This window comes from Phaenicophaeus curvirostris, chromosome 26, assembly GCF_032191515.1.
Source record: "Phaenicophaeus curvirostris isolate KB17595 chromosome 26, BPBGC_Pcur_1.0, whole genome shotgun sequence".
Taxonomy (NCBI): Eukaryota; Metazoa; Chordata; class Aves; order Cuculiformes; family Cuculidae; genus Phaenicophaeus; species Phaenicophaeus curvirostris.
In genome coordinates, this window is record NC_091417.1 from 4,660,981 (window position 1) to 4,686,962 (window position 25,982).

Below are 25,982 nucleotides of genomic sequence, written 5' to 3' on the forward strand. Positions count from 1 at the left end.
CTCCCAGCACGTCCAGTTTTACGAGGCCGCTATTTGTTTACTTGTGTATTTCTCTTTAATCCTGTCTGGGCTGGGTTGTGAAATCCCTCGTCTCCTGCGTGGAGGGCAGGCAGCCCGGCAGCCGGGAGGGAGTGGATCGAGAAGCGTAACGTCCCCCAGACAAGCCCGGGCACGGGGGTGACAGGGGGACACACAGCCCCAACGCCGCAGCTCTCGGAACGCCTGGGCACCTGCCCCACGGCCGGCATCGAAGGGCAGTGGTGGTGGCTTGATCTGCCCACGGGTGTGAAGTCAACACAGCTGGGAGGAAAGGGCAGAGACTCGGCCAACGTCGCTGGTTTTCAGCTGCGACGCCTTCATTCTGCACCACCCAGCCTGGCCGGAGCCCCTTACTCCCAGCACAGCTCCCACCGGCGGGACCCGCATGTCCCCGCGGAGCCGAGAAGGATCCCAGCCCCGGGGCTTTGCCATGTTCCCACTCGAGGACAGGGCTGAGGCCAGGCGAGCTCGTTTCACCTCTAACCCAGAGCAGAACGCGAGCCCAAAGCTTTCCCTTTAACAGCCACCCACGGGACGTGCAGAGCGTGAATCGGAGCATGATGAAGCACAGCTCGGAGGGACCCTCCCTGCTGTGGAAAAGCGATTTTTGCCAGGCTTCACGCTCCCCGGCAAATGTCCCGGCAGAGCTGCCTGACCCACCTCCGGGGCACCGTGGGACCTTTGCGGGGCGAGTGGCCACATCTGGAAGCCATCAGGTCCCAGCTCTCAGGGGGCTGCAGGTCTGGAGCCCCCAGGCTTTGTTGGAGCAGCTGGAGCCTCTGGCTGGGCGGTGGGAGCCTCTGCCAGGGAGACACCCAGTGATCTCAGCGCGGCCCCGGCGCTGGGATGGCCTCTCCCCTCCTGGGGCATCCGGAGGGGATGCAGAGGGATGGGATGGGCAGGGATGGGATGGGCGCTGCCGGATGGTCCAAGGCCTGGAGCTCCCTCCCAGCCTGGCATCTCAGGTGCCAAGGAAGAGGCTCAGCCCATGCAGGATCAGGACCCCCCTGCCTGGGACCTTTCTCCTGCTGCTTTCCCATCCCAAGCTTCCCTCCATCCGTCCCCTGGGACATCCAGAGCCCCCGTTCCCCTTCTGCCCTGCCCTCCTCACCCTCAGCCCACTCCTCCTCCTCATGAATTCCCAGTGCTGGGAGGGAAGGGGTCTGTTGCCAGCTCCTCGCGGTCACGGGGGCAGCAGCACACAGGGGTTTGAGCCCCTTTTCTGGGCTCTGTGGAGGGTGAGGGCAGCTGCAAGAGGCACGAGGCAACCGAGCCCCATGGCTGCCACCACAGTCACCCCAGGGGACAGCCCGCCCGGCACAGGCAGCTCGGTCCCTGTGCAGTTGCTGAAGTATTCGGCGTGGACCTGCAGGAAGAAGGCGTCGAGGACATCACCAGCCCAGGGGCAAGGGAGCAGCTGGGCCAGCAGCTGGGTGCAGCCGGAGAGCTCACTGTAGGGGCTGTGGAGAGGATGCTGTGAGGTTGGTTTGCTGGGACACATCCCCCACATGGCCCTGCTCCAAGCATGGATTTGGCACCACCGGGGCTGACACCGACTCACCTGCTGATCAGGTCCCAGCGACAGCGGCTGCCCTCAGGGATGGTCATGAGGGTGGCGTGGAAAGGGACCCAGCAGAAGAGGGAGATCCAGTCCTGGTAGGTGTCCTGGCAGAGGGCTGGCCCCCCCAGCACCTCTGGCAGCTCTACGAAGCACCGGCCAGACCATGGGATGCTGCCCTGCTCCCAGCTCTCCCCTCATGGCCTGGTTTTGAGGAGGCTGTTCGGGGTCACCCTGAGGAACTCGCTCAGCTCTTCCCAGTGTGGACCAGGAGTCATGTTTGCCGTGTGGGAGCTCCATGCGTGATCGTGGGGGTCCCACGCTGGGGCTGCTGGGGACCCATGGACTCAGCCAAGGTGGGAGGGGAGGACAGGAGGGCAGCTCTACTCACCATCCTCATCCAGGTACAGATAGAGACCTGGAAGAACAGACGGCACAGTTGGTGCTGGCAGAACCTGCAGGACTCTGTCCCCCAGGGGTGCAGGTGCCACCTCCACCAGCAGCAGAGCCCACAGCCGCAGTGACGCTGTGGCAGCCAGAGATGGAGCCGCACTGAGACAATGGCACCAGCATCTTACCTTCATCCTCGAGGTCCCCGTACTCAGCATCCCCGTGTCCTGCAGCAAGGAGACATGGGGGGCCAGGGCTGCACTGCTGGGGTTGGGACAAGCCCAGTGCCCAACTGGTGTTGGTTGGGACAGCCCCAGTGCCCAACTGGTATTGGCTGGGACAGCCCCAGTGCCCAACTGGTGTTGGCTGGGACAGCCCCAGTGCCCAACTGGCGTTGGCTCGACAGCCCCAGTGCTCAATTGGTGTTGGCTTGACAACCCCAGTGCCGAACTGGTGTTGGCTGGGAGAGCCCCAGTGCCCAGCTGGCACCAGGGCTTGAACCAGGGTGGTCCCAGTCTGGTGAGACCCCTTCTCCCTTCCCAGCCGAGCTGAGCACAGCAGAGGTGATGGGGGCTGAGGGGAGGGAAGGGGAGTAGGAGGCTCCTGGCTCTGCCTCAGCCTTTCATAGAATCATAGATTCGCCGGGTTGGAAGAGACCCACCGGATCATCGAGTCCAACCGTTCCCATCAATCACTAACCCATGTCCCTCAGCGCCTCGTCCACCCGTCCCTTAAACCCCTCCAGGGAAGGGGACTCAACCCCCTCCCTGGGCAGCCTCTGCCAGGGACCAATGACCCTTTTTGTGAAAAATTTGCAACCGTGGCTGAGAGGTTTCTGAGCAAACACGAACCCCGCGGGCAGGGAAGCGTGGGACAAGCCCTGTTCAGAGCATCCTCTAAGGGGACGCCAGGAGGGGCTGGGGGAGTTGCCCCCCGGGCTGGGATGGGGGGGACCCCCCGGTGGCCGCGGGTCCGGGCTGCCCTTACCCCGCTGGAGCAGAGGAAGGAGCAGGAGGCAGAGGAGCCGCATCCCGAGGAGCATCCTCCACCGCCGGCACCGCTGCGGCGGGGCTGGGGTTGCTCCCCGGGCTTTATCCCGATCCCGAGCCGGTGCCCGGGGAGGGAGGGGACGGACACGCAGGCTCCCGCCTCGCCTGACTCAGCGAAGCTGCCCCGGGATGCGGGATGCGGGATGCGGCTGTCCTGTTGGTCCCCTGCGCTCACCCGGGCGGGGGCGGAGGGGAAGGACGGGGCCCCCGGAGAGGAAAGACGCCGCCGCCAGCCCCTTCCTGGACAAGAGGGAATGGCCTCAAGCGCCGCCAGGCGAGGTTTAGGCTAGACATTAGGAAAAAAATCTTTACAGAAAGGGTGATTGGTCCCTGGCAGAGGCTGCCCAGGGAGGGGGTTGAGTCACCTTCCCTGGAGGGGTTTAAGGGACGGGTGGATGAGGTGCTGAGGGACGTGGTTTAGTGATTGATGGGAATGGTTGGACTCAATGATCCGGTGGGTCTTTTCCAACCTGGTGATTCTATGATTCTATGATTCCTGCCCGGCGCCGCGGGGGGACGAGTGCTGCCCCAAAGGCTCCACTCGGGACCGGCTCGGGGAGAAGGAACCGGGCACTGGGCAACTACCTTTCAGGTAGCTGTAGAGAGCAATGAGGTCTCCCCTCAGCCTCCTCTTCTCCAGGCTAAACACCCCCAGCTCTCGCAGCCGCTCCTCTTGTTCTCCAGCCCCTTCCCCAGCTCCGTTCTCTTCTCTGGACTCACTCCAGAGCCTCAACATCCTTCTTGTGGTGAGGGCCCAGAACTGACCCCAGGATTCGAGGAGCGGTCTCCCCAGTGCCGAGTCCAGAGGGAGAAGAACCTTCCTGGACCTGCTGGCCACGCCGTTTCTGATCCAAGCCAAGATGCCATTGGCCTTCTTGGCCACCTGGGCCACTGCTGGCTCATGTCCAACCAACACCCCCAGGTCCTTCTCCTCCAGGCACTTTCCAGCCAGACTTCTCCTAGTCTGGAGCTGCTCAGGGTTGTTGTGCCCCAAGTGCAGGACCCGGCGTTTGGCCTTGTTAAACCTCATCCATTGGTCTCAGCCCATGGATCCAGCCTGTTCAGATCCCTTTGGAGCCTCCCGACCCTCCAGCAGATCCAGCTTCCACCCAGCTTAGCATCTTAGACCTTGCCGGTGCGGGCACGGAGAGCCCCGCTGGGGGGGACACCGGGGCAGCCCCGGTTCTCCCGGTACCAGCGGTGGGAGGGGGCGGGGCTTAGCTCACAGGGGGCGTGGCCATGCGAGGGGGCGGGGCGTGTGGGTGCGATTGGGGCGGGGCTTAGACTAGGAGGCGTGGTCTAAACGCGGGGGCGGGATCACTGGGCAAGGGGCGGGGCCATGAGTCGAGGGGGAGCAGCCATAGGGTGGAGGGGCGGGGTGAGGGGGGGGAACCATAGGATGGGGCGTGGCCATGGGGCAGGATTGGAGCCTGTGATTTGAGGCGGGGCTACAGGGTGGCCAGAGGGGCTACAGAGGGGGCGTGGCCATGGACGAGGGGGCGTGGCCATAGGCGAGGGGCGGAGCCATGAGGGTAGGGGGCGTGGCCACAGTCCCGGGGGCGTGGCCACGAGGAGGGTTGGGGCACGCAGTTTGGGGTGGGGCCGTGGGTTGGGGCCATGAGATTAAGGGGCGGGGCCACGAGACGGGGGCGGGGCCACGAACCTATGGGATGTGGCGTGGGGGCGGGGCCATGGACGAGGGGGCGGGGCCATGGGTGAGCTCAGGGCACGCAGTTTAGGGCGGGGCCACGAGGCGGGGGCGTGGCTACGGGGCTTGGTCACGAGGTGGGGGCGTGGCCACGGTAGAGGGGGCGTGGCCATGGGGAGGGGGCGTGGCCAGGAGGCGGGCTTGGGATAGCAGTTTGGGGTGGGGCCGAGGGGCGGGGCCATGAGGTGAGGGGGCGGAGCCATGAGGAGGGGGCGTGGCCACACACTCGGGACGTGACCGCAGCCTCGGGGCCTGACAACAGTCTAGGGGGCGCAGCTATATTCTCGGGGGCGTGGCCACAGTCTGGGGGCGTGGCCACAGTCTCGGAGGGCGTGGCCATGGGCGAGGGGGCGGAGCCATGAGGAGAGGGGGCGTGGTCACAGTCCGGGGGGCGTGGCCAGGGGCGGGCTCGGGGCGCGCGGTCTGGGGCGGAGGCTCCGCGCGGTCCCGGATCGCGGGGGGCGGATCCGTCGCCGATCTCGGGGCGGTCCCCGGTGCCGCCGCGGCTGCGCAGGGGCTCTCGCCGCCTCCCCCCGCCGCGATGGCCGAGGAGTGAGTGCGGGCCGGGCCGGGGGTCCCCGCTACCGCCTGGGGTGACGCCCGGGGGGGGGAGGGGAGGGGAGGGGCTGGAGGACCTCAGGGTCTTGTTCTGCTCTCCCTGGGGGTCCCCGTTCCCATTATCCCCGGGAGGGGTCCTTGTTCCGTTCCCGGTAGGGTTCCATGCCCTGTGCCCCCTGGGGGTCCCGTTCCCGCTGACCCAGGGGTCACCGTACCCCGGGGGGGGATTCCCTGCGTCCCAGGGGGGTTCCCTGGGGGAGGTTTCCCCTGTGCCCTGGGGTGGGGGGTTCCCCTGTGCCCTAGGGGGGGGGATTCCCTGTGCCCTGGGGGGGATTCCCTGCACCCCAGGGGGGTTCCCCTGTGCCCTGGGGGGGGTTCCCTGTGCCCCTGGGATGGGGGTTACTCTGTGCCCTAGGGGGGGTTCCCTGTGCCCCTGGGATGGGGGTTACTCTGTGCCCTGGGGGGGGTTCCCTGTGCCCCTGGGATGGGGGTTACTCTGTGCCCTAGGGGGGGTTCCCTGTGCCCCTGGGATGGGGGTTACTCTGTGCCCTAAGGGGGGTTCCCTCTGCCTTTGGGATGGGGGTTACTCTGTGCCCTAGGTGGGGGTGTTCCCTGTGCGCCTGGGATGGGGGTTACTCTGTGCCCTAAGGGGGGTTCCCTCTGCCTTTGGGATGGGGGTTACTCTGTGCCCTAGGTGGGGGTGTTCCCTGTGCGCCTGGGATGGGGGTTACTCTGTGCCCTGGGGGGGGTTCCCTGTGCCCCTGGGATGGGGGTTACTCTGTGCCCTAGGGGGGGTTCCCTGTGCCCCAGGAGGGGGTCCCCATCCTGTCCCCGGAGGCTCCTTTCACTCCTGCCCCGTATGGTCCTGTTCCTGCTCCCCCTGGGGGGTCCCTGTGCCCTGAGCGGGGTCCCTTTCTTATGCCCCATGGAGTCCCCCTTCCTGCTGCCCCCCCCAGATAGAATCATCGAATCACTCAGTTGGAAAAGCCCTCTTAGATCATGAGTCCAACCTTCCTCTCTGCCACTAAACCGTGTCCCTGAGCGCCTAGATGGCCCTGTGCCCAGGAGGTCCCTTCGTTGTGCCCCATGGGCCCCCAGGGGGTCCCTTCCGAGGAGCCAGGGGTCTCATTCCTGCTGCCCCGGGGTTCCCGTGCTGCTGCCAGGGGAGATGAGTCGGGGGTCCCTGTCCCCGAGGGAGGTGAGGGTCTCTGTCCCCGAGGGAGGTGAGGCTCAGGGCAGGAGCAGCTGGGGTGCGTTCAGCACCCCTCGTTCCCTGGAACGCTCTCTTCCCTCTTGTTCCAAACCCAGGACCAGCGCACGGTTGTGCAGCCACTTTCTGCTGTTTCGAGTCTGCGATGCGGTTAAAATCCATGGGGATTTTCCTGGTAGCACTTGTTTACAGGATTAAGCTCTCGGTTATTTGCTATTTATTCTTTCTGTCTGTTTACAGAAAAATGGAAATGGCCACTTCTCCAACCTCCAAGTGCATTATATACTGGAAAAGAAAAGTCAAATCTGAATACATGCGTCTCCGGCAGCTCAAGAGGTTCCAGGCAAACATGGGAGCAAAGGTAAAGCTGTTGTGGTGGGAGCTGCAGCTAAGTGGCTGCCTCCAAGAGGCTTTGGTTCAGCTTCTAGTGTTGGAGCAGCTGTCGGATGGGTGCTTCATCCTGCAAACCGCAAAGCTGTGTTTTGGCTGCAAGCTGGATGGGTTGGAAGAGATCCGGCTGCTCCTCGTGCTCTGTTATCAGCCTGAGCTGTGCAGCCAGTGCCGGTCGTCCAGTCAGACAGGCAACCATCCCCTGGGCTGCATCCAGAGCAGGGAGACCAGCAGGGTGAGGGATTCTGCCCCTCTGCTTCATGCTCATGAGGCCTCACTTGCAGCCCTGCATCCAATTCTGGAGTCCTCAGCACAGGGAGGACACGGATCTGTTGGAGCGAGTCCAGAGGAGGCCACAGAGCTGATCTGATGCCTGGAGCACCTCTGCTATGAGGACAGGCTGAGAGAGTTGGGGTTGTTCAGCTTGGAGAGAAGAAGGCTGGGGGGAGACCTTAGAGCAGCTTCCAGGGCTGAAAGGGGCTCCAGGAAAGCTGGGGAGGGGCTCTTGATCAGGGGGCCGAGTGAGCATGGTGAGCACAGGTCATGGCTTTGAGGTCCCTTCTGTGCCAAACTATTCTATGATTCTATGAAATGTTCTACCTTGCACAGATTTTGATACTCGAAGCAAGACCTCAGGAGGGCTTTTAGCGTTCTCAACATGTTTCCTTCATTTTTTGAGTGCTCCTTTCTCTCGTTTCAGGCTCTCTTTGTGGCCAACTTTGCGAAGGTTCATGAGAAAACTCGAATTCTGAATGAAGACTGGAAGAAGCTTCGCGTCCAGCCGGTGCAGCTGATGAAGCCGGTCAGCGGGCACCCCTTCCTGAAGCAGGTTTGGAGAGGACAAGGGCACGGCAGCAGCGCGGGTGGGCTGGAACCAGGGCTTTCTAAGGAGCTGGGGATCAGTTTTGGTTTGTGCTGGCTTGTATCAGTGTCGGGCTGTGCCTCTTGCTCTTCTGGGATGCAGGAACGGGAAGAAAACCCCAAACCCAAAGCCTTTTCTTGTGAAGGAGTCAGAACGACCGCAGGGCTGCACGGCGTTTGCGCTGAAGCGCAGTTTCCTGGTGGCTGTGGCCACCTCCTGGTGTAATTTCCTCGCTTCCCTTCTCTTTTTACTTCTTTCTATTCCAGTGTACTGTGGAGAGCATTTTCCCGGGATTCCCAAGCCAGACGCTGTACATGAGGACCCTGAACACGGTGGCGCTGGTGCCCATCATGTACTCCTGGTCCCCTCTCCAGCAGAATTTCATGGTAAGTGGGCAGGCTCGGGCCGTGAGATCTTGGCACGGTTGGCGTGTGATCGTTCCATGGCTCTGAAGTGATTGTGCCGCCTTCAGCCGGCTTGTTTTGAGCGACGTCTGCGTGAGAGATGACAGAAAGCATTGTTTTAGTTGCTTGTTTTGGTGAATCCTACAAAGCAGCCTTGTATCCATGCTGCCTTACCCACCCAGTATCTCTCTTTCTCCTCATTCCTTGACAAGGCCACCTTTATTTCACAGGATTAAAGGAGTAAGGATGGGTTTGTAGAGTTTTTGGGGTCTATTTCTTAAGATTTTTCTTCCATTTTAAATGAAGAGGCTTATTTCTTAGGCAGATCCTTTCCGTTGTGACTGAAAGACCCTGCTGGTCTCATTGTGAGGATGCTGCTGAGGATCAAAGAATCATGGAATGGGTTTTCTGTGTAGCTTTTAGGGTGGAAAACCAGAAACATCCTTGCTGTTCTAGCTTAGAATCGTAGAATCATGGAATGGTTTGGTTTGGAAGGGACCTTAAAGCCCAAGGACATCTCCCACTGGATCCGGCTGCTCCAAGCCCCATCCAACCTGGCCTTGAACACCTCCAGGGATGGGGCAGCCACCACTGCTCTGGGCAACCTTGGCCATGACCTCCCTGCCCTCAAAGCAAAATGTTTTTCCTGATTTCTCATCTCAATCTTCCCTCGTTCTGAGCTTCTGACAGTCTTGGAGGCAAAATTGCACTTTCAGAGGTCGGAGTTGTGCTGCTGGCAAGGAATAACAAAGAAATGTCAGGGATAAGACATCTGAAACTTCAGCTGAGGAGGCTGAACCTTTGCTTTGCGCTGCGTTATCTGCGGGTGTGAATGGACAGGAGCATCCTGAGAAGCAGCTGAGGACCAGCGAGGTCTGGTTTTCTGAGTTGTGTAAGGGGAGATCTCATCCTTCCGTGCAGCTCCCAGAAAGTAAGTTGTAGCGAGGTGGGTGCTGGTCTCTTCTCCCGAGTAAGAAGTGATAGGGTGAGAGGAAATGGCCTCAAGTTGCCCCAGGGCAGGTTTAGATTGGATATCAGGAAATATTTCTTCACTGAGAGAGTAATGAAACACTGGGAGGCGATGCCCAGGGCAGTGGTGGAGTCTCCATCCCTGGAGGGCTTAAAAAATGTGTGGATGTGACGCTTCAGGACATGGTTTAATCGGCACGGTGGGGTTGGGCTGACAGTTGGATGAGCTTAGAGATCTTTTCCAACCTCAGTGATTCTATGGTTTGTCTCTTCAGGTGGAGGATGAAACTGTTCTGTGCAATATCCCTTACATGGGAGATGAGGTGAAGGAAGAAGATGAAACTTTCATTGAAGAACTGATTAATAACTATGATGGGAAGGTTCATGGAGAGGAAGGTAATGTGGGCACAGTCAGCACTATCCGTTCAGTCTCTTCCCAATAACATATTAAAGTAGTTACGAAGTCAAGAGGTGGCAGCAGTAGCCAGCTGTTCTGTGCAGCTTTTAGACTGGAAAATAAGGAGCATCCTTGCTGTTCTAGCTTAGAATCATCGAACCATGGAATGCTTTGAAAGGGACCTCAAAGCCCATCCAGTCCCACCCCTGCCATGGGCAGGGACACCTCCCACTGGATCTGGTTGCTCCAAGGCCCCATCCAGCCTGGCCTTGAACCCCTCCAGGGATGGGGCAGCCACCACTGCTCTGGGCAACCTGGGCCAGGGCCTCCCCACCTTCAGAGGAAAACATTTCTTTCTCAGATCTCATCTCAATCTCCCCGTTTTCAGCTGAAAACCGTTCCACCTCGTCCTGCCCCTGCACTCCCTGGTCATGAACTCCTTCCAGCTTGACCGGACAGTTCTACATTTTGATATCCTGCTCTATTCTGGGCCTGGGGTGCTTTGGAGCCGATGCTTTTGTTCACAGGGGTTCACAGGCGTGCTCTGGGATGCTGATAAATGTGCTAGAGGTTAGGAGGAGCTCAGCAACTTCATTTTTTTGTGACCTTAGCCAAGGCTTTAATCAATCTTCAGAAATGAAAACCCAGTGTTTCCCTACAGCTCTGCCTACCCCATCATAAAACTCTGTCTGGAGGGAGGGAGACAGTGGGAAACTCTGACATGGCCTGTCTTCAGGTTGTTGAGATGCTGCTTTCATGACTCTAGAATTGAAATCCCACCAATCCCTACAGAATTGCAAGGGAGGTTCTGGTTCCTGACAGTTTTGCATGTGATTTACACCGAAAGATGATGGGTGACGTCTCTGTGTTTTAGAAATGATTTCAGGGTCCGTCCTCATCAGCGACGCCGTGTTCCTGGAGCTGGTGAACGCCCTCAATCAGTATTCGGATGAGGAAGAGGAAGGGCACAATGATTCGGAGGGGAAACAGGAGGAGGGGAAAGAGGAGCTGCCAGTCACGAGGAAAAGAAAGCGAATTGCGGCTGAAGGTGAGTTTGGCCACAGAAATTGAGGCTCTGGTGGTCACGTTTTCATCCTGCCCTGCCTAGGTAGTAGATAGCTACTGCTTTCCTGCCATCGCTTCTTTGGTTATTGATGTGTCACTGAGTGTGGTAGCCAGCTTGGCAAGTTCTGGTGTGATAGTCGAAAGCAGGAGGGGAACAGGTGATTCTCGCTGTCCCCTTAGACGAGATAAGGAATAATCAGCTTAAAGCACAGTGAGGAAGAATTTAGATGAGTCATGAAAAACCATTTCGTGGTAAAATTAGCAAAGCAGTGGGGTGTTGTCTGAGGAGGCTGTGGGATCTCTGCTCTCGGAGGTTTTAAAGTGCTGCCCTGGCAGGCATCTGTTGGTGAGTTTGGTAGATCCGGTTCTGCTGTAGGGAGAATGCACCTTGTCAAATCCCTTCCAGACCCGTTTTCCATGGGTTAGTGTTCCTTTCCCTCTCCTATGCCACCTGGAGTTCTCAGAGCTCTGGTCCATGGGATTTTTGTGTGTCCTGCATGACCTTGGGAATGCTGACTAGTAGTTTTGTCTTTGTTTTATAGTGATGCGGGCAGCACAAATACCAGGACCTTTCATAGATATAAAAATGCATTGTCTGCAAATCCTGTCTTTGTAAAAATAAACAATAATGGTCCTTAAGAAATCCTTAGTGCTTCCATTACGCTGCTCTGAAAGTGGGAAAGTGTACCTGGAAATGCCTCAGCCTGGTTGCAGAAGTGCTTTATCCATTGTATATGGGGTTGTATTTCTATCTCATAAAATACTTTTCTGAACACCTCCTGAAATCATTGTCTGTGGAAGAAGGAAAGACACGTTCCTCTCCAGCCTAACTGAGGAATTGTCTCTTTTCTTCCTCTCAGGTAACAAGAAGTGCTCGAAGAAGCGGTTTCCAAATGACATGATCTTCACTGCTATTTCTTCCATGTTTCCTGAGTACGGCTTCCCAGATGACATGAAAGAGAGGTAGGAGATCTCTACTTGACTGCCAACCTTTGTTAGCAACAGCTAAAATCTGTATTTCGAAGAACAGCACTGTGCTCTGCCCAGAAAACAGAGCCCAGCTGGCTGAGGCGCTGTGAACAGAGTGGAGTTTGAGCGTGAAACTCTGGTTTTAGCCTCAAGGTATCTAGGTCAGAGTCCTGCTGGCCCAAATAGAATCATGGAGTGGTTTGAGTCAGAAGGGACCTCAAAGCCCATGCAATTCCACCCCTGCCATGAGCAGGGACACTTCCCACTGGATCCGGGGCTCCAAGCCCCATCCAACCTGGCCTTGAACCCCTCCAGGGATGGGGCAGCCACCAGTTCTCTGGGTAGCCTGTTCCAGTGCCTCCTCACCCTCACAGGAAAATATTTCTTCCTGAGATCTCATCTCAATCTCCCCTCTTTCAGCTTCAAACCATTCCCCCTCATCCTGTCCCTGCACTCCCTGATTAAGAGCCCCTCCCCAGCCTTTCCAGAGCCCCATTCCATACTGGAAGCTGCACTAAAGTCTCCTTGAAGCCTTCTCTTCTCCTCACTGCGGGAGGTAGTCGTGTAAAAGGTCCCGAATTAGGAAAGCACGGACATCCCTGGGTGTTGCTGTTTGTCAAACAGGTACAGAGAGCTCACAGAAGTGTCGGACCCGAACGTGCTGCCCCCACAGTGCACTCCTAACATAGACGGGCCGTGTGCCAAGTCGGTCCAGCGGGAGCAGTCCCTGCACTCCTTCCACACCCTCTTCTGCCGCCGCTGCTTCAAATACGACTGTTTTCTCCATCGTAAGTACAATCTCGGCCAGACGCTTCCCTTTAGAGCCCTTTTCTCCTCCTTTTTCCTTGGTGTGCCCTGCTTAGTTTCTGTGCCGCAGTCTTTGGAAGGTGGGGAGTTCCTAGAATTTGCAGCAGAGCATTAGGAGCTGGCAGGTGCCCAGAAAACGACGGCTCCGTGCATTTCCTCAAACAGATTAAATCAACCTGCGTGGCCTTCCCTCTTTCATTGTTCAGCACGTCGTGTTCCAGCCTCCTGGCAGTTTGTGCCAGGAATGCTGCTGCCACCAGACTTCGCTCGCGCTCTGCAAAACCTCCTCAGGGAAAGGCAGGAATGTTTCCCTTCCAAAGTCTGGACATGCCCCTGCGTTTTGTTGTCTTCCAGCTTTATCTTAGGCATGTTCCTGCGGTTTGTGCTGCCAAAGCCTTTGGGATACTGGTTAGCTGCTGGGCTGCCTGCTTCCCAGGTCTAAGGGCTCCTTTGGAAAGTCACAGGACTCTTCCCAGTGAATTATTTATGAAAAGATATAATATTAACATCATGTGGTCGTCTTGTTTCAGTCTGAAAGCAGGTATTTTTCCTACAGCTGCTTCATCCCAAGGTTTCCAAGGTTTTGCTGCCTCCTTCCCTGCTGCCAGGAGAGCTCCTGGCCATTTGTGCTCTCTGCCTCGGGCTCCTGTTTGCCTTCCTTGAGCTCCTGCTGACCCTGTCCCTTGCAGAGTGGGGGGAGACTCATGAAGGATGCTAATAATAATAATGAGAATTATTATTTTTTTCAGCTTTCCATGCTACTCCTAACGTGTACAAACGCAAAAACAGAGAGACCAAGATCGAGCCAGATCCTTGTGGACCAGACTGTTTCCTCTGGCTGGTATGTGTCTGCATTGCTGCTTTTGAAACCCTGAGGGAAGTGGCTGGACCTGCTCTGTTCTGCAGAGCTCTGGGGGTCTTCTTCACAACTTTAATGACCGGATCTGTTGGAGCAAATCCAGAGGAGACCACGGAGATGATCCGAGGGCTGGAGCTCCTCCTGTAGGAGGACAGGCTGAGAAAGTTGGGGTTGTTCAGCCTGGAGAAGAGAAGGCTCCAAGGAGAACTTAGAGCAGCTTCCAGTGCTGAAAGGAGCTCCAGGAAAGCTGGGGAGGAGCACTTGATCAGGGAGTGGAGGGATAGGCTGAAGGGGAATGGTTTGAAGCTGAAAACGGGGAGATTGAGATGAGATCTTAGGAAATACTCTCCTGTGAGGGTGGGGAGGCCCTGGCCAAGGTTGCCCAGAGCAGTGGTGGCTGCCCCATCCCTGGAGGTGTTCAAGGCCGGGTTGGTTGGGGCTTGGAGCAACCAGATCCAGTGGGAGGTGTCCCTGCCCGTGGCAGGGGATTGGATCTGGATGGGCTTTGAGGTTCCTTCCAACCCAAACCATTCCATTCTATGATTTTTCAGAATTGGTTCTAACCCTCACTGGATTCAGAGGAGCCTGGATCCAAACACAAACCTTACCAGATGTGTATTTTAGCAAATCTCAAATGAAGACTGGTTCCTTAGCAGATGGAAAACTGAGGTGACAAATGATTTCTCTGAACTCAGTGCAGCATTTGAAAAATGAAGCCCCGGTTAAAAAATGCTGGAAAAATGGTTAAAAAATTTTAAAAGTGATCTTTTAGCTGTGCTCCCAGGGATGAGAGCTGAAAACTAGAAGAGCTGGCTGCAAGCAGCTGGGTGCTCTTGGTGGTGTCTGAGATGGTCAACAGGATGAGATCCAGGGTATCCCTGGGCTGGAGCAGAGGGAGAGGCCCGGAGAAGTCCATGGCCAGGGCAAGAGGCAGGGCAATGAACTGGAGGGCCAGGGAGCTTATTCCAACTTGGAAGCGATGCTGAAGGAAGGAAAGAGGGAATGTGCCATGCAGGCAGCTGGCAGGGCCTTGGCACATGCTGAAATGACCACGCATGGTGGGTTTTCCACCTTCTCTTGGTGGCTGCATGGCAAGGCTGGTCCCAGCACCTCTGGAAGAACCTTTCTGTGTTCCCTGGTCATCTGCCTGTCCTTTTCTTCTGCTCTGCTTGCAGGAAGGAGCCAAGGAGTTTGCTGCGTTGCACAACCCCAGGTCCAAGTGCTCCGGGCGGCGCCGCCGGAGGCACCATGTGGTGGGCGCTTCCTGCTCCAACACCCCGGCTTCCACTGTTTCTGAGACGAGGGAGGGTGACAGCGACCGGGACACGGGCAACGAGTGGGCCTCCAGCTCCTCGGGTACGATGCGCCCCCCCGAGACCCCCCTCTTGCTGTGAGTGGTGAGGAGAGGTGGCACCTCACAGCTGGGCTCTCCCTGCCTTTACTCTGCGTTCAGCATTTACAGCTGGGCTCACACAAACACAAGGGACACCAGGCACTGGCCTGTGGGATTCATTGTCATAAAATCACAGAATGGTTTGGCTTGGAAGGGACTTCAAAGCTCATCCAGTTCCAATCCCCTTCCATGGGCAAGCACACCTCTACTGGATCCAGTTGCTCAAAGCTCCATCCAACCTGGCCTTGAAAACCTCCAGGGATGGGGCCTCTCTGGTGCAGTTGCTGTAGTTGGGACTCTGTCCTGCACCAGCCCTCAAGGGAGAGGGTGGAAGAGAGGCTCTAGTCCTGCCTTGTGAGGAGGGCACCACCACCATCCCAGCTGGCACTGGGCTTCCTAGAGGCAGAAGTGTGTGGCAGGGTGTGTGATGCAGGAGCTGGGGTGAAGCAAGGTGTCAGGCATCGCTAGGGGATCCCTGGCCTTGGAAGCTGTGATGAGGAAAATCATAGAATCACTAGGTTGGAAAAGACCCACTGGATCATCGAGTCTAACCATTCCCATCAATCACTAACCCATGTCCCTCAGCACCTCATCCACCCGTCCCTTAAACCCCTCCAGGGAAGGGGACTCAACCCCCTCCCTGGGCAGCCTCTGCCAGGGACCAATGATCCTTCCTGTGAAAATTTTTTTCCTGATGTCCAGCCTGAACCTCCCCTGGCAGAGCTTGAGGCCATTCCCTCTCGTCCTGTTCCCTGTCACTTGGGAGAAGAGCCCAGCTCCCTCCTCTCCACAACCTCCTTTCAGGTAGTTGTAGAGAGCAATGAGGTCTCCCCTCAGCCTCCTCTTCTCCAGGCTAAACACCCCCAGCTCTCTCAGATGCTCCTCTTGTTCTCCAGCCCCCTCACCAGCTTCGTTGCTCTTCTCTGGACTCGCTCCAGAGCCTCAACATCCTTCTTGTGGTGAGGGGCCCAGAACTGACCCCAGGATTCGAGGATTGGTCTCACCAGTGCCGAGTCCAGAGGGAGAAGAACCTCCCTGGACCTGCTGGTCACGCCGTTTCTGATCCAAGCCAAGATGCCATTGGCCTTCTTGGCCACCTGGGTCACTGCTGGCTCATGGAGGGTGTGTTCTCCCATGTTGTGTTTGGCCTAACATCTACTTCTTCCTGCCAGAGGCCAATTCCCGCTGCCAGACCCCCACCAAGCAGAAGCTGAGCCCAGCCTCCTCCCAGCTCTTTGTGGTGGAGACACCGCAGGAGCCCGTCGAGTGGACGGGAGCCGAGGAATCGCTCTTCCGCGTCTTCCACGGGACCTACTTCAACAACTTCTGCTCCATCGCCAGGCTGCTCGGAACAAAGACGTGCAAGCAGGTGGGTGCCCGTGGCAGGGGGAGGTTGTGGCCGCTGCCTGCCTGCTGGTTGGTTTTCTCTGCCCCAAACTGCCCCGAGGAATGTGCTGCATCAATGCCTTGTGGAGCCCAGGGGTGTTATCCTGCACCACTGCTGCTGTTGGAGAATGAGCCCTGCTCATGCCTGGTGCTTCTAGGTTTTCTCCACTCGTTTCCCAAGCAAGAAAAGCGATGACAGCTGCGGTCAGTGAAACTGGGGGTGGGACTGCCTGCTTACTGGTCCAGGGACCGGGATTCCCACTGTGTCCTTCCTCGCTTTCTCTCTGTTTGCGCTTTAGATAAAAACAACTCGAATACACTGAACTTTCTCTTATTTGCTCCTGTTGTTTTGATAGGTCTTTCAGTTTGCAGTGAAAGAATCGCTTATAACCAAACTGCCAACAAACGAATTAATGAATCCATCCCAGAAGAAGAAAAGGAAGCACAGGCGAGTGTTGGACAAGCTTGTTTTGTTCTTAAAATGCAACCAGACCCACCGCTTTGTGTGCCAAAGCCTTCCCGGTAATCCCCATCTGGCTCCCATCTGCGCACACATCCCGCTGTCGCGGGGCTGGGAGGCTCAGAGCCAGCGGGGGGGGGCAGGATGGACCCTGGCTGTGGTGCTGCTCTGCTGCCAATGCCTCTGTCCTCCCAGCAGCCTCAGCTCCCTGACTTATAACCTCCTTTTTGTGTGTCATTCCCTGTGTGTTCTGGCTCTGGCATATGCCTTAAATAACTTATGCTGTAGCTGCACTGTTCTCATCTTTCATAGAATCATAGAATCACCAGGTTGGAAAAGACCCACCAGGTCATCGAGTCCAACCATTCCCATCAAACACTAAACCATGTCCCTCAGCGCCTCGTCCACCCGTCCCTTAAACACCTCTCCGCTTTATGGCTGGATGATGGTTATTAATGCATAAAGCTGCCAGACCAGGTTGCTGGCATCGCCTCTCTCCTGGTGCCGTGCTGACTGGTGATGCTGAGCAATCGTGGCCGGCTCTTTGTGACAAAGACTGGCAAATTTCCAGTTACAAGTGGTGTCCCCAGGGCTCAGTGCTGGGTCCAGCCCTGTTCAAAGTCTTTATCAGTGACCTGGATGAAGGCATCGAGTGCACCCTTAGCAAGTTTGTGGATGACACTAAGCTGGGTGGAAGCGTGGATGTGCTGGAGGGTCGGGAGGCTCCAGAGGGATCTGAACAGGCTGGATCCATGGGCTGAGACCAATGGGATGAGGTTTAACAAGGCCAAATCCTGGGTCCTGCACTTGGGACACAACAGCCCTGAGCAGCTCCAGACTAGGAGAAATCTGGCTGGAAACTGCCTGGAGGAGAGGGACCTGGGGGTGTTGGTTGACATTGACTGACCATGAGCCAGCAGTGGCCCAGGTGGCCAAGAAGGCCAATGTCATCTTGGCTTGGATCAGACATGGCGTGGCCAGCAGGTCCAGGGAGGTTCTTCTCCCTCTGGACTCGGCACTGGGGAGACCGCTCCTCGAATCCTGGGGTCAGTTCTGGGCCCTCACCACAAGAAGGATGTTGAGGCTCTGGAACGAGTCCAGAGAAGAGCAACGAAGCTGGTGAGGGGGCTGGAGAAGAAGAGGAGCGTCTGAGAGAGCTGGGGGTGTTTAGCCTGGAGAAGAGGAGGCTGAGGGGAGACCTCATTGCTCTCTGCAACTCCCTGAAAGGAGGTTGTGGAGAGGAGGGAGCTGGGCTCTTCTCCCAAGGGACAGGGGACAGGACGAGAGGGAATGGCCTCAAGCTCCACCAGGGGAGGTTCAGGCTGGACATCAGGAAAAATATTTTCACAGAAAAAGTCATTGGTCCCTGGCAGAGGCTGCCCAGGGAGGGGCTTGAGTCACCTTCCCTGGAGGGGTTTAAGGGACGGGTGGATGAGGTGCTGGGGGACATGGGTTAGTGATTGATGGGAATGTTTGGACTTGATCCAGTGGGTCTTTTCCAACCTGGTGATTCTATGATTCTATGATTAAATCCCCTCTGACCCTCTCTGCTTCTCTTCCAGGCTGTGGGCTGCGCACTGCAGGAAGATTCAGCTGAAGAAAGGTAACGTTTGCTGACTGCGTCATACTAGGTGTGAGGACTGAGTTTTCTGTCTCCAACTCGCGCAGCGGGATGGTCGGATCCTGCTCTCCAGCTTGGCAGCGGCGCAGAGGGAGAGTGGTTCTGAAAAAATTGGGTTCCTTGGGGTGCTGCGGCCGTGCCGTGGCAATCGCTGCTGTGCCAGTGCTCTCTGTGAGGCTGTACGTGCACTGTGGTCTTGCTCCAGCTGGAGGGGAGGCAGAGGTTTGGCGAGCAGATCAGATGTTTGTAGTCACAGCCACACATCAGTGGGTGCTGGGTGCTGCTGGGCTCCCTGCCCTCTGCAGGCAAACAAGGAGCTTGCACCTTTTCTGGTGTAAGCAGCTGGGCATGCTGCTTTTAAACGTTTCTGCACCGTGTGGCTTCTAATCCGGGTGTTTGTTTTGTCCTAGATAATTCACCTACCCAGGTGTACAACTACCAGCCCTGCGACCACCCTGAGCATCCCTGCGACAGCTCCTGCCCCTGCATCATGACACAGAATTTCTGCGAGAAGTTCTGCCAGTGCAACCCTGACTGTAAGGAGAAACCTGGGGTTATCGGGCAGGGAAGCAGCCAGCTCTCCTGGCACAGAGCTGAGGGAGGATGCAGAGATGGGACGTGCTGGAACTCTTGCTTTATTCCTGCATTCACTGCTTATTCCAGCCACAGCAGATTGATTAGCAGTCTGCTAAAGTCCAAGTGCTCTCAGTAACTGGGATGTCGTAGAATCATAGAGTAGTTTGGGTTGGAAGGCACCTTAAAGCTCATCCAGTTCCAACCCCCTGTCATGGGCAGGGACATATCCCACTGGATCAGGCTGCCCAAGCCCCATCCAACCTGGCCTTGAACACCTCCAGGGATGGGGAAGCCACAACCTCCCTGGACAACCTGTTCCAGCGTCTCACCACTCTCATGGTGAAGAAATTCCTCCTTATGTCTCGTCTAAATCTGCCCCTCTCCACTTTATCCCCATTGCCCCTCATCATATCACTCCAAGGCTTTGTAAAAGTCCCTCCCCAGCTTTCTTGTAGGCCCTTCAGGTACTGGAAGGTCGCTCTAAGGTCTTCTTGGAGCCTTCTCTTCTCCACGCTGAACAACCCCAACTCTCTCAGCCTGTCCTCGTATGGGAGGTGCTCCAGCCCTTGGATCATCCTTGTAGCCTCCTCTGGACCCTTTCCAACAGCTCCATATCCTTCTTATACTGAGGATTCCAGAACTGGACTCAGTACTCCAGATGACGTTCTTGTAGCAGAGTACATGCGTATATCCAGTATCACCAGTCCATGGGTGGTGCTGCTGGTTCCCCAAGAGCAGGATTTGTGCCCAGCAGTTCAGGTGGGAGTTGGGTCACTGCTCTTCCGTGGTTATTTTTCCTCTATGGGCTTCCATTCCCAGCTCTGCAGTGGAGGAAACTGCGTGTGTCCATGTCAGTGGGGCTTCCGAGGGTGGATTCGTTAGAGTTTGTGACACAGCTTGGGGCTGGAAGGGCTACAAAGTCTCCGTTTATTTTCAAACTGCACATAATTAGTGCCAAGAGGCAGATCAGCATCTCCATCTGTGCAGATGGGAAGGACCCCGTGCATGGTCTGTGCTCTGCTAGGTGTGAGCAGTGCTCAAAGATCCCATGCACACAGAGTATTCTTGGGATACAGGTTGCCCAGAGACATCGTGGCTGTCCCATCCCAGGATGTGTTCAAAGCCAGGTTGGATGGGGCTTGAAGCATCAGATCCACTGGGAGGTGACCCTGCCCATGGCAGGGTTGGAACTGGGTGGGCTTTGAGATCCCTTCCAACCCAAACTATTCCATGATTCTGTGATTTCCTTCCAGCTCCTGGGTGCCTGGGCTGCCTCACATTTACTTTGTCTTGTTTTGCTCTTAGTGAGCGCTGGTCCTGGTGATTTTGGGAGGCAGGAAAAGGCACAGAGTGGGTGCAGAGCTCAGGGTGAGACCTGGTTCGGGAGGAGCTTCCATGGGGCAGGGACGCTGCGTGACCCCTCTGTCCTCCAAAAAAAACCTCATGGTGCAAGGAAGGGACTGTTTTGCTGCAGGTCAGAACCGCTTCCCCGGCTGCCGCTGCAAAACTCAGTGCAACACCAAGCAGTGTCCGTGCTACCTGGCTGTGCGGGAGTGTGATCCGGACCTCTGCCTGACCTGTGGGGCTTCGGAGCACTGGGACTGCAAAGTGGTCTCCTGCAAGAACTGCAGCATCCAGCGAGGCCTCAAAAAGGTATGGAGAGCTTCTGGCTCTGGGCCGCTGGCCAGAGGTGTCACCAGGAGGTGAATAAATGCGGCTGCTGCTGCCTGGGAGAATGGGTGGGAGCCACCCACAGTGAGGATGTTGGAGAGAGAAGCTGCTCTGTCCCTGGCTTCTGTAGCACTTAATGTGGAGCGTGGATTCTGGGTGTGAAAATCAGGAGATGGGAGTAAGGCGAGGAGGGGTGAGAGCAAGGGAGTGGAAAAAGTGCCTCCAGCAAAAGATTAGGTCTTGAATTCTGCTGGTCAAGGTGAGGGACTGTAGGTAAAAGAGACAAAAATTCAGAGAAAAATGCAAATTGGTGGGTATTGAGTAATCATAGAATCACCAGGTTGGAAAAGACACACCAGATCATCGAGTCCAACCATTCCTATCAACCACTAACCCATGTCCCTCAGCACCTCGTCCACCTGTCCCTTAAACCCCTCCAGGGAAGGTGACTCAACCCCCTCCCTGCGCAGCCTCTGCCAGTGCCCAATGAGCCTTTTTGTGAAAAATTTTTTCCTAATGTCCAGCCTAAACCTCCCCTGGCAGAGCTTGAGGCCATTCCCTCTCATCCTGTCCCCTGTCACTTGGGAGAAGAGCCCAGCTCCCTCCTCTCCACAACCTCCTTTCAGGCAGTTGGAGAGAGCAATGAGGTCTCCCCTCAGCCTCCTCTTCTCCAGGCTAAGCACCCCCAGCTCTCTCAGCCGCCTCTCTAAGACCTTTACTGGTGCTGCCTGACCCGCCTGACATACGGGCTGTGATTGGAGCGCTGAGTCTGCCGACTGTAACCATTTCCTTTTCTTCTGGGCTTCAGCATTTGTTGCTGGCGCCGTCGGATGTCGCCGGCTGGGGGACTTTCATCAAGGAATCTGTGCAGAAGAACGAGTTCATCTCCGAGTACTGTGGCGAGGTCAGTGCTGGGGCTGCGTGCCAGGGAAGCTGCGGTTAGTGACGGGGCTTCCTTTGGCTACGAGGACAAGGTCCCTTCCCCAGCTCAGCTGTGTCCATGGGCTCACCTTGACCAGGCTTAGACATGGAACCTTTTAGAGACCCATCTCAGCACCTCTAGGCTGAGGAGCAGCGTGCTGTACAAACCCAGCTCTTGGTTCTACGAGCTCCCACCTGCTGCGGTGGGAGGGTGTTTCCAGGAGGGAGGTGGGTGCTTCAAAGGTGGGTCCCTGCCCCATGGAGGCTCCTCCTGAGCCAATTCTCACCCTGGTAGGCACCGAAGTAGGGGCCACGCTACCTTCCCAGCACCCTGCTAACATAAGGAAGGTGCCTTTGTGCTAATGAAGAGCTCTGCACCCACTCTGTGCTTGGCAGCAGAGACAAGAGCCCCCCAGAACGCCTTCCTGCCCCCCTCGCTGTCCCCTCAGGCTGAGTCTCTCAAGATGTTCTTCTCCAGCTTATTTCCCAGGACGAGGCTGACCGTCGTGGGAAGGTCTATGATAAATACATGTCCAGCTTCCTCTTCAACCTCAACAATGGTAACGCCTGGGGCTGCAAGGGGCAGAGGAGAGTTGGGCTCTCTGACAGGGGTTGTTGCCTCAGCAGCAGGTCTTTCACAGGTTTTCTTTTTGTTTTGTGTTCTTAATAGATTTTGTTGTTGACGCCACCCGCAAAGGCAATAAAATCCGCTTTGCCAATCACTCAGTGAACCCCAACTGCTATGCCAAAGGTGAGAGATCCCTGCCCGACTGGGTCGGGCAACCCGACTGGGTCTCGGTAAGGGAAGGCTCTCTGGGGTTCTTCTCAGCTCTGCGATTGCAGCAGATTCTCCAGGGTCATAGAATCATAAAATCACCAGGTTGGAAAAGACCCACCGGATCATCGAGTCCAACCATTCCCATCAATCACTAACCCATGTCCCTCAGCACCTCGTCCACCTTAAACACCTCCAAGGAAGGTGACTCAACCCCCTCCCTGGGCAGCCTCTGCCAGTGCCCAGTGACCATTTCCGTGAAAAATTTTTTCCTGATGTCAAGCCTGAACCTCCCCTGGCGGAGCTTGAGGCCATTCCCTCTTGTCCTGTCCCCTGTAACTTGGGAGAAGAGCCCAGCTCCCTCCTCTCCACAACCTCCTTTCAGGGAGTTGCAGAGAGCAATGAGGTCTCCCCTCAGCCTCCTCTTCTCCAGGCTAAACACCCCCAGCTCTCTCAGCTGCTCCTCTTGTTCTCCAGCCCCTTCCCCAGCTTCGTTGCTCTTCTCTGGACTCGCTCCAGAGCCTCAACATCCTTCTTGTGGTGAGGGGCCCAGAACTGACCCCAGGATTCGAGGAGCGGTCTCACCAGTGCCGAGTCCAGAGGGAGAAGAACCTCCCTGGACCTGCTGGCCATGCCGTTTCTGATCCAAGCCAAGATGCCATTGGCCTTCTTGGCCACCTGGGCCACTGCTGGCTCATGTTCAGTCACTGGCAACCAAAACCCCCATCTCTGATGTTGTCTCTCTGCTTGCAGTTGTGATGGTGAATGGAGACCACCGGATAGGGATCTTCGCCAAGAGGGCCATCCAGGCTGGAGAAGAGCTCTTCTTTGATTACAGGTACCCTGGGGAGCATCCGGCAGGCGACGAGGGTGCGGGGCTCACCCTGTTTTCTGTGCGCACGTTTGTGAGGAGTGCGGGAGGTTGTTCCAGCAGAGGTTGTTCCAGCAGCCGTGACTTTCCTGTCTTGTAGGTACAGCCAGGCAGACGCCCTGAAGTACGTTGGCATAGAGAGGGAGACTGATATCATCTAGGCTGCTTGCGGGCCAGTGCCCCGCACACCTCGCTGCTGCACCTTGTAAGCGATGCCATGTTTGCTTCACGCTGACATGACTGCTGCTGTTCCTGTTGCTGTGTGTGTCTCAAGTGCTGCTTCCCATCCAGACATCCAGAGAGAAATTTGGGGCAGGAATCGTGAGCGGCTGCTGCTGCGCTGGCAGCTTTGCCGGCTGGGGTGGGCGCTGGAGTCTTGTTTCCAGGCAGGCTGGAGGGAGCGAAGCCTGTGGACCAAGGCAGCTGGGGCTTGAAGAAATGATGCAGGAGGAGGGATGAATTCTCAGTCTATTTTCTTCTCGCTGCTGGAAGAATACAAGCAAGCGAGGTCCCACCTGCACGGAGAGGTTGGCACAGCTGGGGTGGAGGAGCTGGTGCTCCCCTCCAGCTCTGTCCCCTGGGATAAGCTCTGATCTCTTCTTGCTGCTTGTTTTGTCCTGTTGACAAGGACAGCAGCAGGATTGGAAGCCATAAAGATGCTGCGGGCCACAAGCTGCTGTTGCTGAGGCTCTGGCCCCTCTGCCCCAGCAGGCTGGGGGACGGCAACTGCCTGGGGATGAGGAGAGCAGCATTATGCAAGTTGTCACTTTGGGGAGCGACGCTGCTGAGCTGGATAGAGGCAGTGTACAGGGTGTTGCTGCAAGCACAAGAGGAGTCCAGAGGCAGCAGGAAGCCCTTCCAGCCTGTGGTTTAGTTGGGGGTGGGGTGGGGATGCCTCTGCCAGGCAGCTTTGGGGCCACAGGGAGGCTCCCATTGACCACCTGGAGCTGCACCCAGAGCAGGGCTCAGGCTTCAGCCACCCTGACCGTGCAATTCCAGAGCTCGTTCCTCCCCCCTCCTCTGCCAGGACAGTCTCTTTCGGAGTGGCACGGGCTCTCTGGGAGGTGTTGGGGCAGGTCCCCTTGCACAGGACCTATTGAATGTTGCTGGGCTGAGGTTTGGAGGAAACCTGCCTCGGGGTCTCTGAGCCCCTGGGGGTGAAAGGGGAATGTTCTCTGGCAGGGTGAGGTTTGGCCTTAGCACCCCATGCAAAAAGACAAAGAAAAAAGCACTTTAAACTAATCCTTGTCAGCCAGCAGCCGCGCTCCTTGGCTGCTTTGGGGATGGAGGGACTGCAGGCATCCCAAATGGCTGCTCCTTTGCAGGGATGTTGCTCCAGGCCTGGGCTGGGACAGTCTGGATGGGGACTCCTGAGCAGGGCCTGGGGTAATCTGAGGGCTGGGGCTGTCCCTTAGGAGCCACACAGGCTGCCAGGTGAGTGCTCAGCCTGGTGCTGGCACAAGCTGCTCTTGGGAGGGCAGGAGGAGCCCAGCTGAGCCCTGATGTGGCGCTGAGGGGGCTGGAGCCCCTCATCCTCTTCAGGGGGAGCCACAAGCCGGAGGTGAGCAGCCCTGGAGCCCTTGCCTTGCTCCTTTGGGGAAACGCGGGGCTCCAGGGTGCAGCCTCCTCCCAGCCGTGTGGTCCTTGAATGCAAAGAGGCGCTGGGTCAGCCCCGGGAGCTGAGCCCTCCCTGGCACTGAGCTGAGCCTGCCTGGCAGGCGAGGCTGTCGGTCTGTCCTTCCTGCTGTCTGAGATGCCCTCGTAGGGCTTGGAGGGGTTTGGGTCTGGCTGGAGCAGCGCTTGTACCCTTGCACCTTGCCTGAGCCCCCATCTTTGTCGCCTCTGTCCCCCCAGCCCTGCTCTCAGCTCACTGTCCTCTGCCACTTTGGCTGTATCTGCACTACGCCCGGCTTGTGTCTGTGGTTTGTTGACGGTGAATAACAATGCACTTTAAAAAGAAATAACGTGGCTTGTAGCCTTTGTTACAATAAAGTGGTAGCAAACATCCTTGCGTGGCTTGTTATATCCTCTGTTGGCTTGGGGAGCAGCAGGGAGAGGTCCCTTCCCTGGTTTTCCTGGGCTCAGCCCCCCTGACCACACCACAGCTGTTGGCATCCTAGAGCCCAGGGGAGCTTGTGAGCAGCTCAGTGTGGCCAGCTGCCCCATCCCTGGTGTGGCCAACGGCCTGGTCCAGCTCCAGCTCAGGGCTTGGCGGTGGTAGAGGTGCTTTAACAAGAAAACAGGACAGGACAAGAGGGAATGGCCTCAAGCTCCGCCAGGGGGGGTTCAGGCTGAACATTAGGAAAAAATTTTTCACAGAAAAGGTCATTGGTCCCTGGCAGAGGCTGCCCAGGGAGGGGGTTGAGTCACCTTCCTTGGAGGGGTTTAAGGGATGGGTGGTCGAGGTGCTGGGGGACATGGGTTAGTGATTGATGGGAATGGTTGGACTCGATGATCCGGTGGGTCTTCTCCAACCTGGTGATTCTATGATTCTATGAAAACAGGACCTGCTTATGTCCGTAGAAGCATAGCAGTGGGCTGAGCTCATCCAGTTCCCTACATCCTACATTTAAGCTGAAAGAGAGGAGATTGAGATGAGATATCGGGAAGAAATGTTTTCCTGTGAGGGTGGGGAGGCCCTGGCCCAGGTTGCCCAGAGCAGTGGTGGCTGCCCCATCCCTGGAGGTGTTCAAGGCCAGGTTGGATGGGGCTTGGAGCCCCTGATCCAGTGGGAGGTGTCCCTGCCCATGGCAGGGGGTGGAACTGGATGGGCTTTGAGGTCCCTTCCAATCCAAACCATTCCAAGATCTTGCGGATGACACTAAGCTGGGTGGAAGTGTCGATCTGCTGGAGGTTGTGGAGAGGAGGGAGCTGGGCTCGTAAGCCAAGTGACAGGGGACAGGACAAGAGGGAATGGCCTCAAGCTCCATCATGGGAGGTTCAGGCTGAACATTAGGAATAAATTTTTCATGGAAAGGGTCATTGAGCACTGGAACAGGCTGCCCAGGGAGGGGGTTGAGTCACCTTCCCTGGAGGGGTTTAAGGGACGGGTGAACGAGGTGCTGAGGGACATG

The 25,982-nt window shown here is 57.0% G+C and overlaps 2 protein-coding genes across 3 annotated transcripts; one reads left to right on the top strand and one right to left on the bottom strand.

Moving 5' to 3' along the window:
- Nucleotides 1-211: 211 nt before the first annotated feature.
- Nucleotides 212-3,207, bottom strand: LOC138731170 (receptor activity-modifying protein 2-like). 2 transcript variants are annotated; one of them, XM_069876918.1, is made up of 6 exons: nt 2,975-3,207; nt 2,176-2,214; nt 1,989-2,015; nt 1,601-1,742; nt 1,151-1,499; nt 212-300 (listed from the first exon to the last, which is right to left on the bottom strand). In XM_069876918.1, the coding sequence occupies exons 1-5, from the start codon at nt 3,027-3,029 to the stop codon at nt 1,223-1,225; spliced, it is 540 nt and encodes a 179-aa protein (XP_069733019.1). In that variant the 5' UTR covers nt 3,030-3,207; the 3' UTR covers nt 212-300; nt 1,151-1,222. The 2 variants fall into 2 exon arrangements, with proteins under 2 accessions (XP_069733019.1, XP_069733018.1); XM_069876917.1 differs by having other exon boundaries at nt 248-839.
- A 2,017-nt stretch (nt 3,208-5,224) lies between these two features.
- EZH1 (enhancer of zeste 1 polycomb repressive complex 2 subunit) lies at nt 5,225-24,906 on the top strand. The gene is made up of 20 exons (XM_069877043.1): nt 5,225-5,296; nt 6,753-6,873; nt 7,603-7,731; nt 8,031-8,150; nt 9,413-9,533; nt 10,409-10,582; nt 11,460-11,562; nt 12,193-12,356; nt 13,125-13,216; nt 14,410-14,590; nt 15,800-15,996; nt 16,370-16,461; nt 18,036-18,076; nt 18,505-18,630; nt 20,145-20,323; nt 21,150-21,245; nt 21,741-21,822; nt 21,933-22,013; nt 22,791-22,875; nt 23,009-24,906. The coding sequence occupies exons 1-20, from the start codon at nt 5,286-5,288 to the stop codon at nt 23,067-23,069; spliced, it is 2,256 nt and encodes a 751-aa protein (XP_069733144.1). The 5' UTR covers nt 5,225-5,285; the 3' UTR covers nt 23,070-24,906.
- The last annotated feature ends 1,076 nt before the right edge of the window (nt 24,907-25,982 follow it).

Coding starts and splice junctions, on each gene's coding strand:
- EZH1 (XM_069877043.1), top strand. Junction 11,563..12,192: donor CCAGATGACATGAAAGAGAG/GTAGGAGATCTC, acceptor TTTGTCAAACAG/GTACAGAGAGCTCACAGAAG. Junction 16,462..18,035: donor AAGAAGAAAAGGAAGCACAG/GCGAGTGTTGGA, acceptor CTTCTCTTCCAG/GCTGTGGGCTGCGCACTGCA.
- LOC138731170 (XM_069876918.1), bottom strand. CDS start 3,029: ATGCTCCTCGGGATGCGGCTCCTCTGCCTCCTGCTCCTTCCTCTGCTC. Junction 2,016..2,175: donor CGGGGACCTCGAGGATGAAG/GTAAGATGCTGG, acceptor CTGTTCTTCCAG/GTCTCTATCTGTACCTGGAT. Junction 1,743..1,988: donor TCTGTACCTGGATGAGGATG/GTGAGTAGAGCT, acceptor GGTGCTTCGTAG/AGCTGCCAGAGGTGCTGGGG.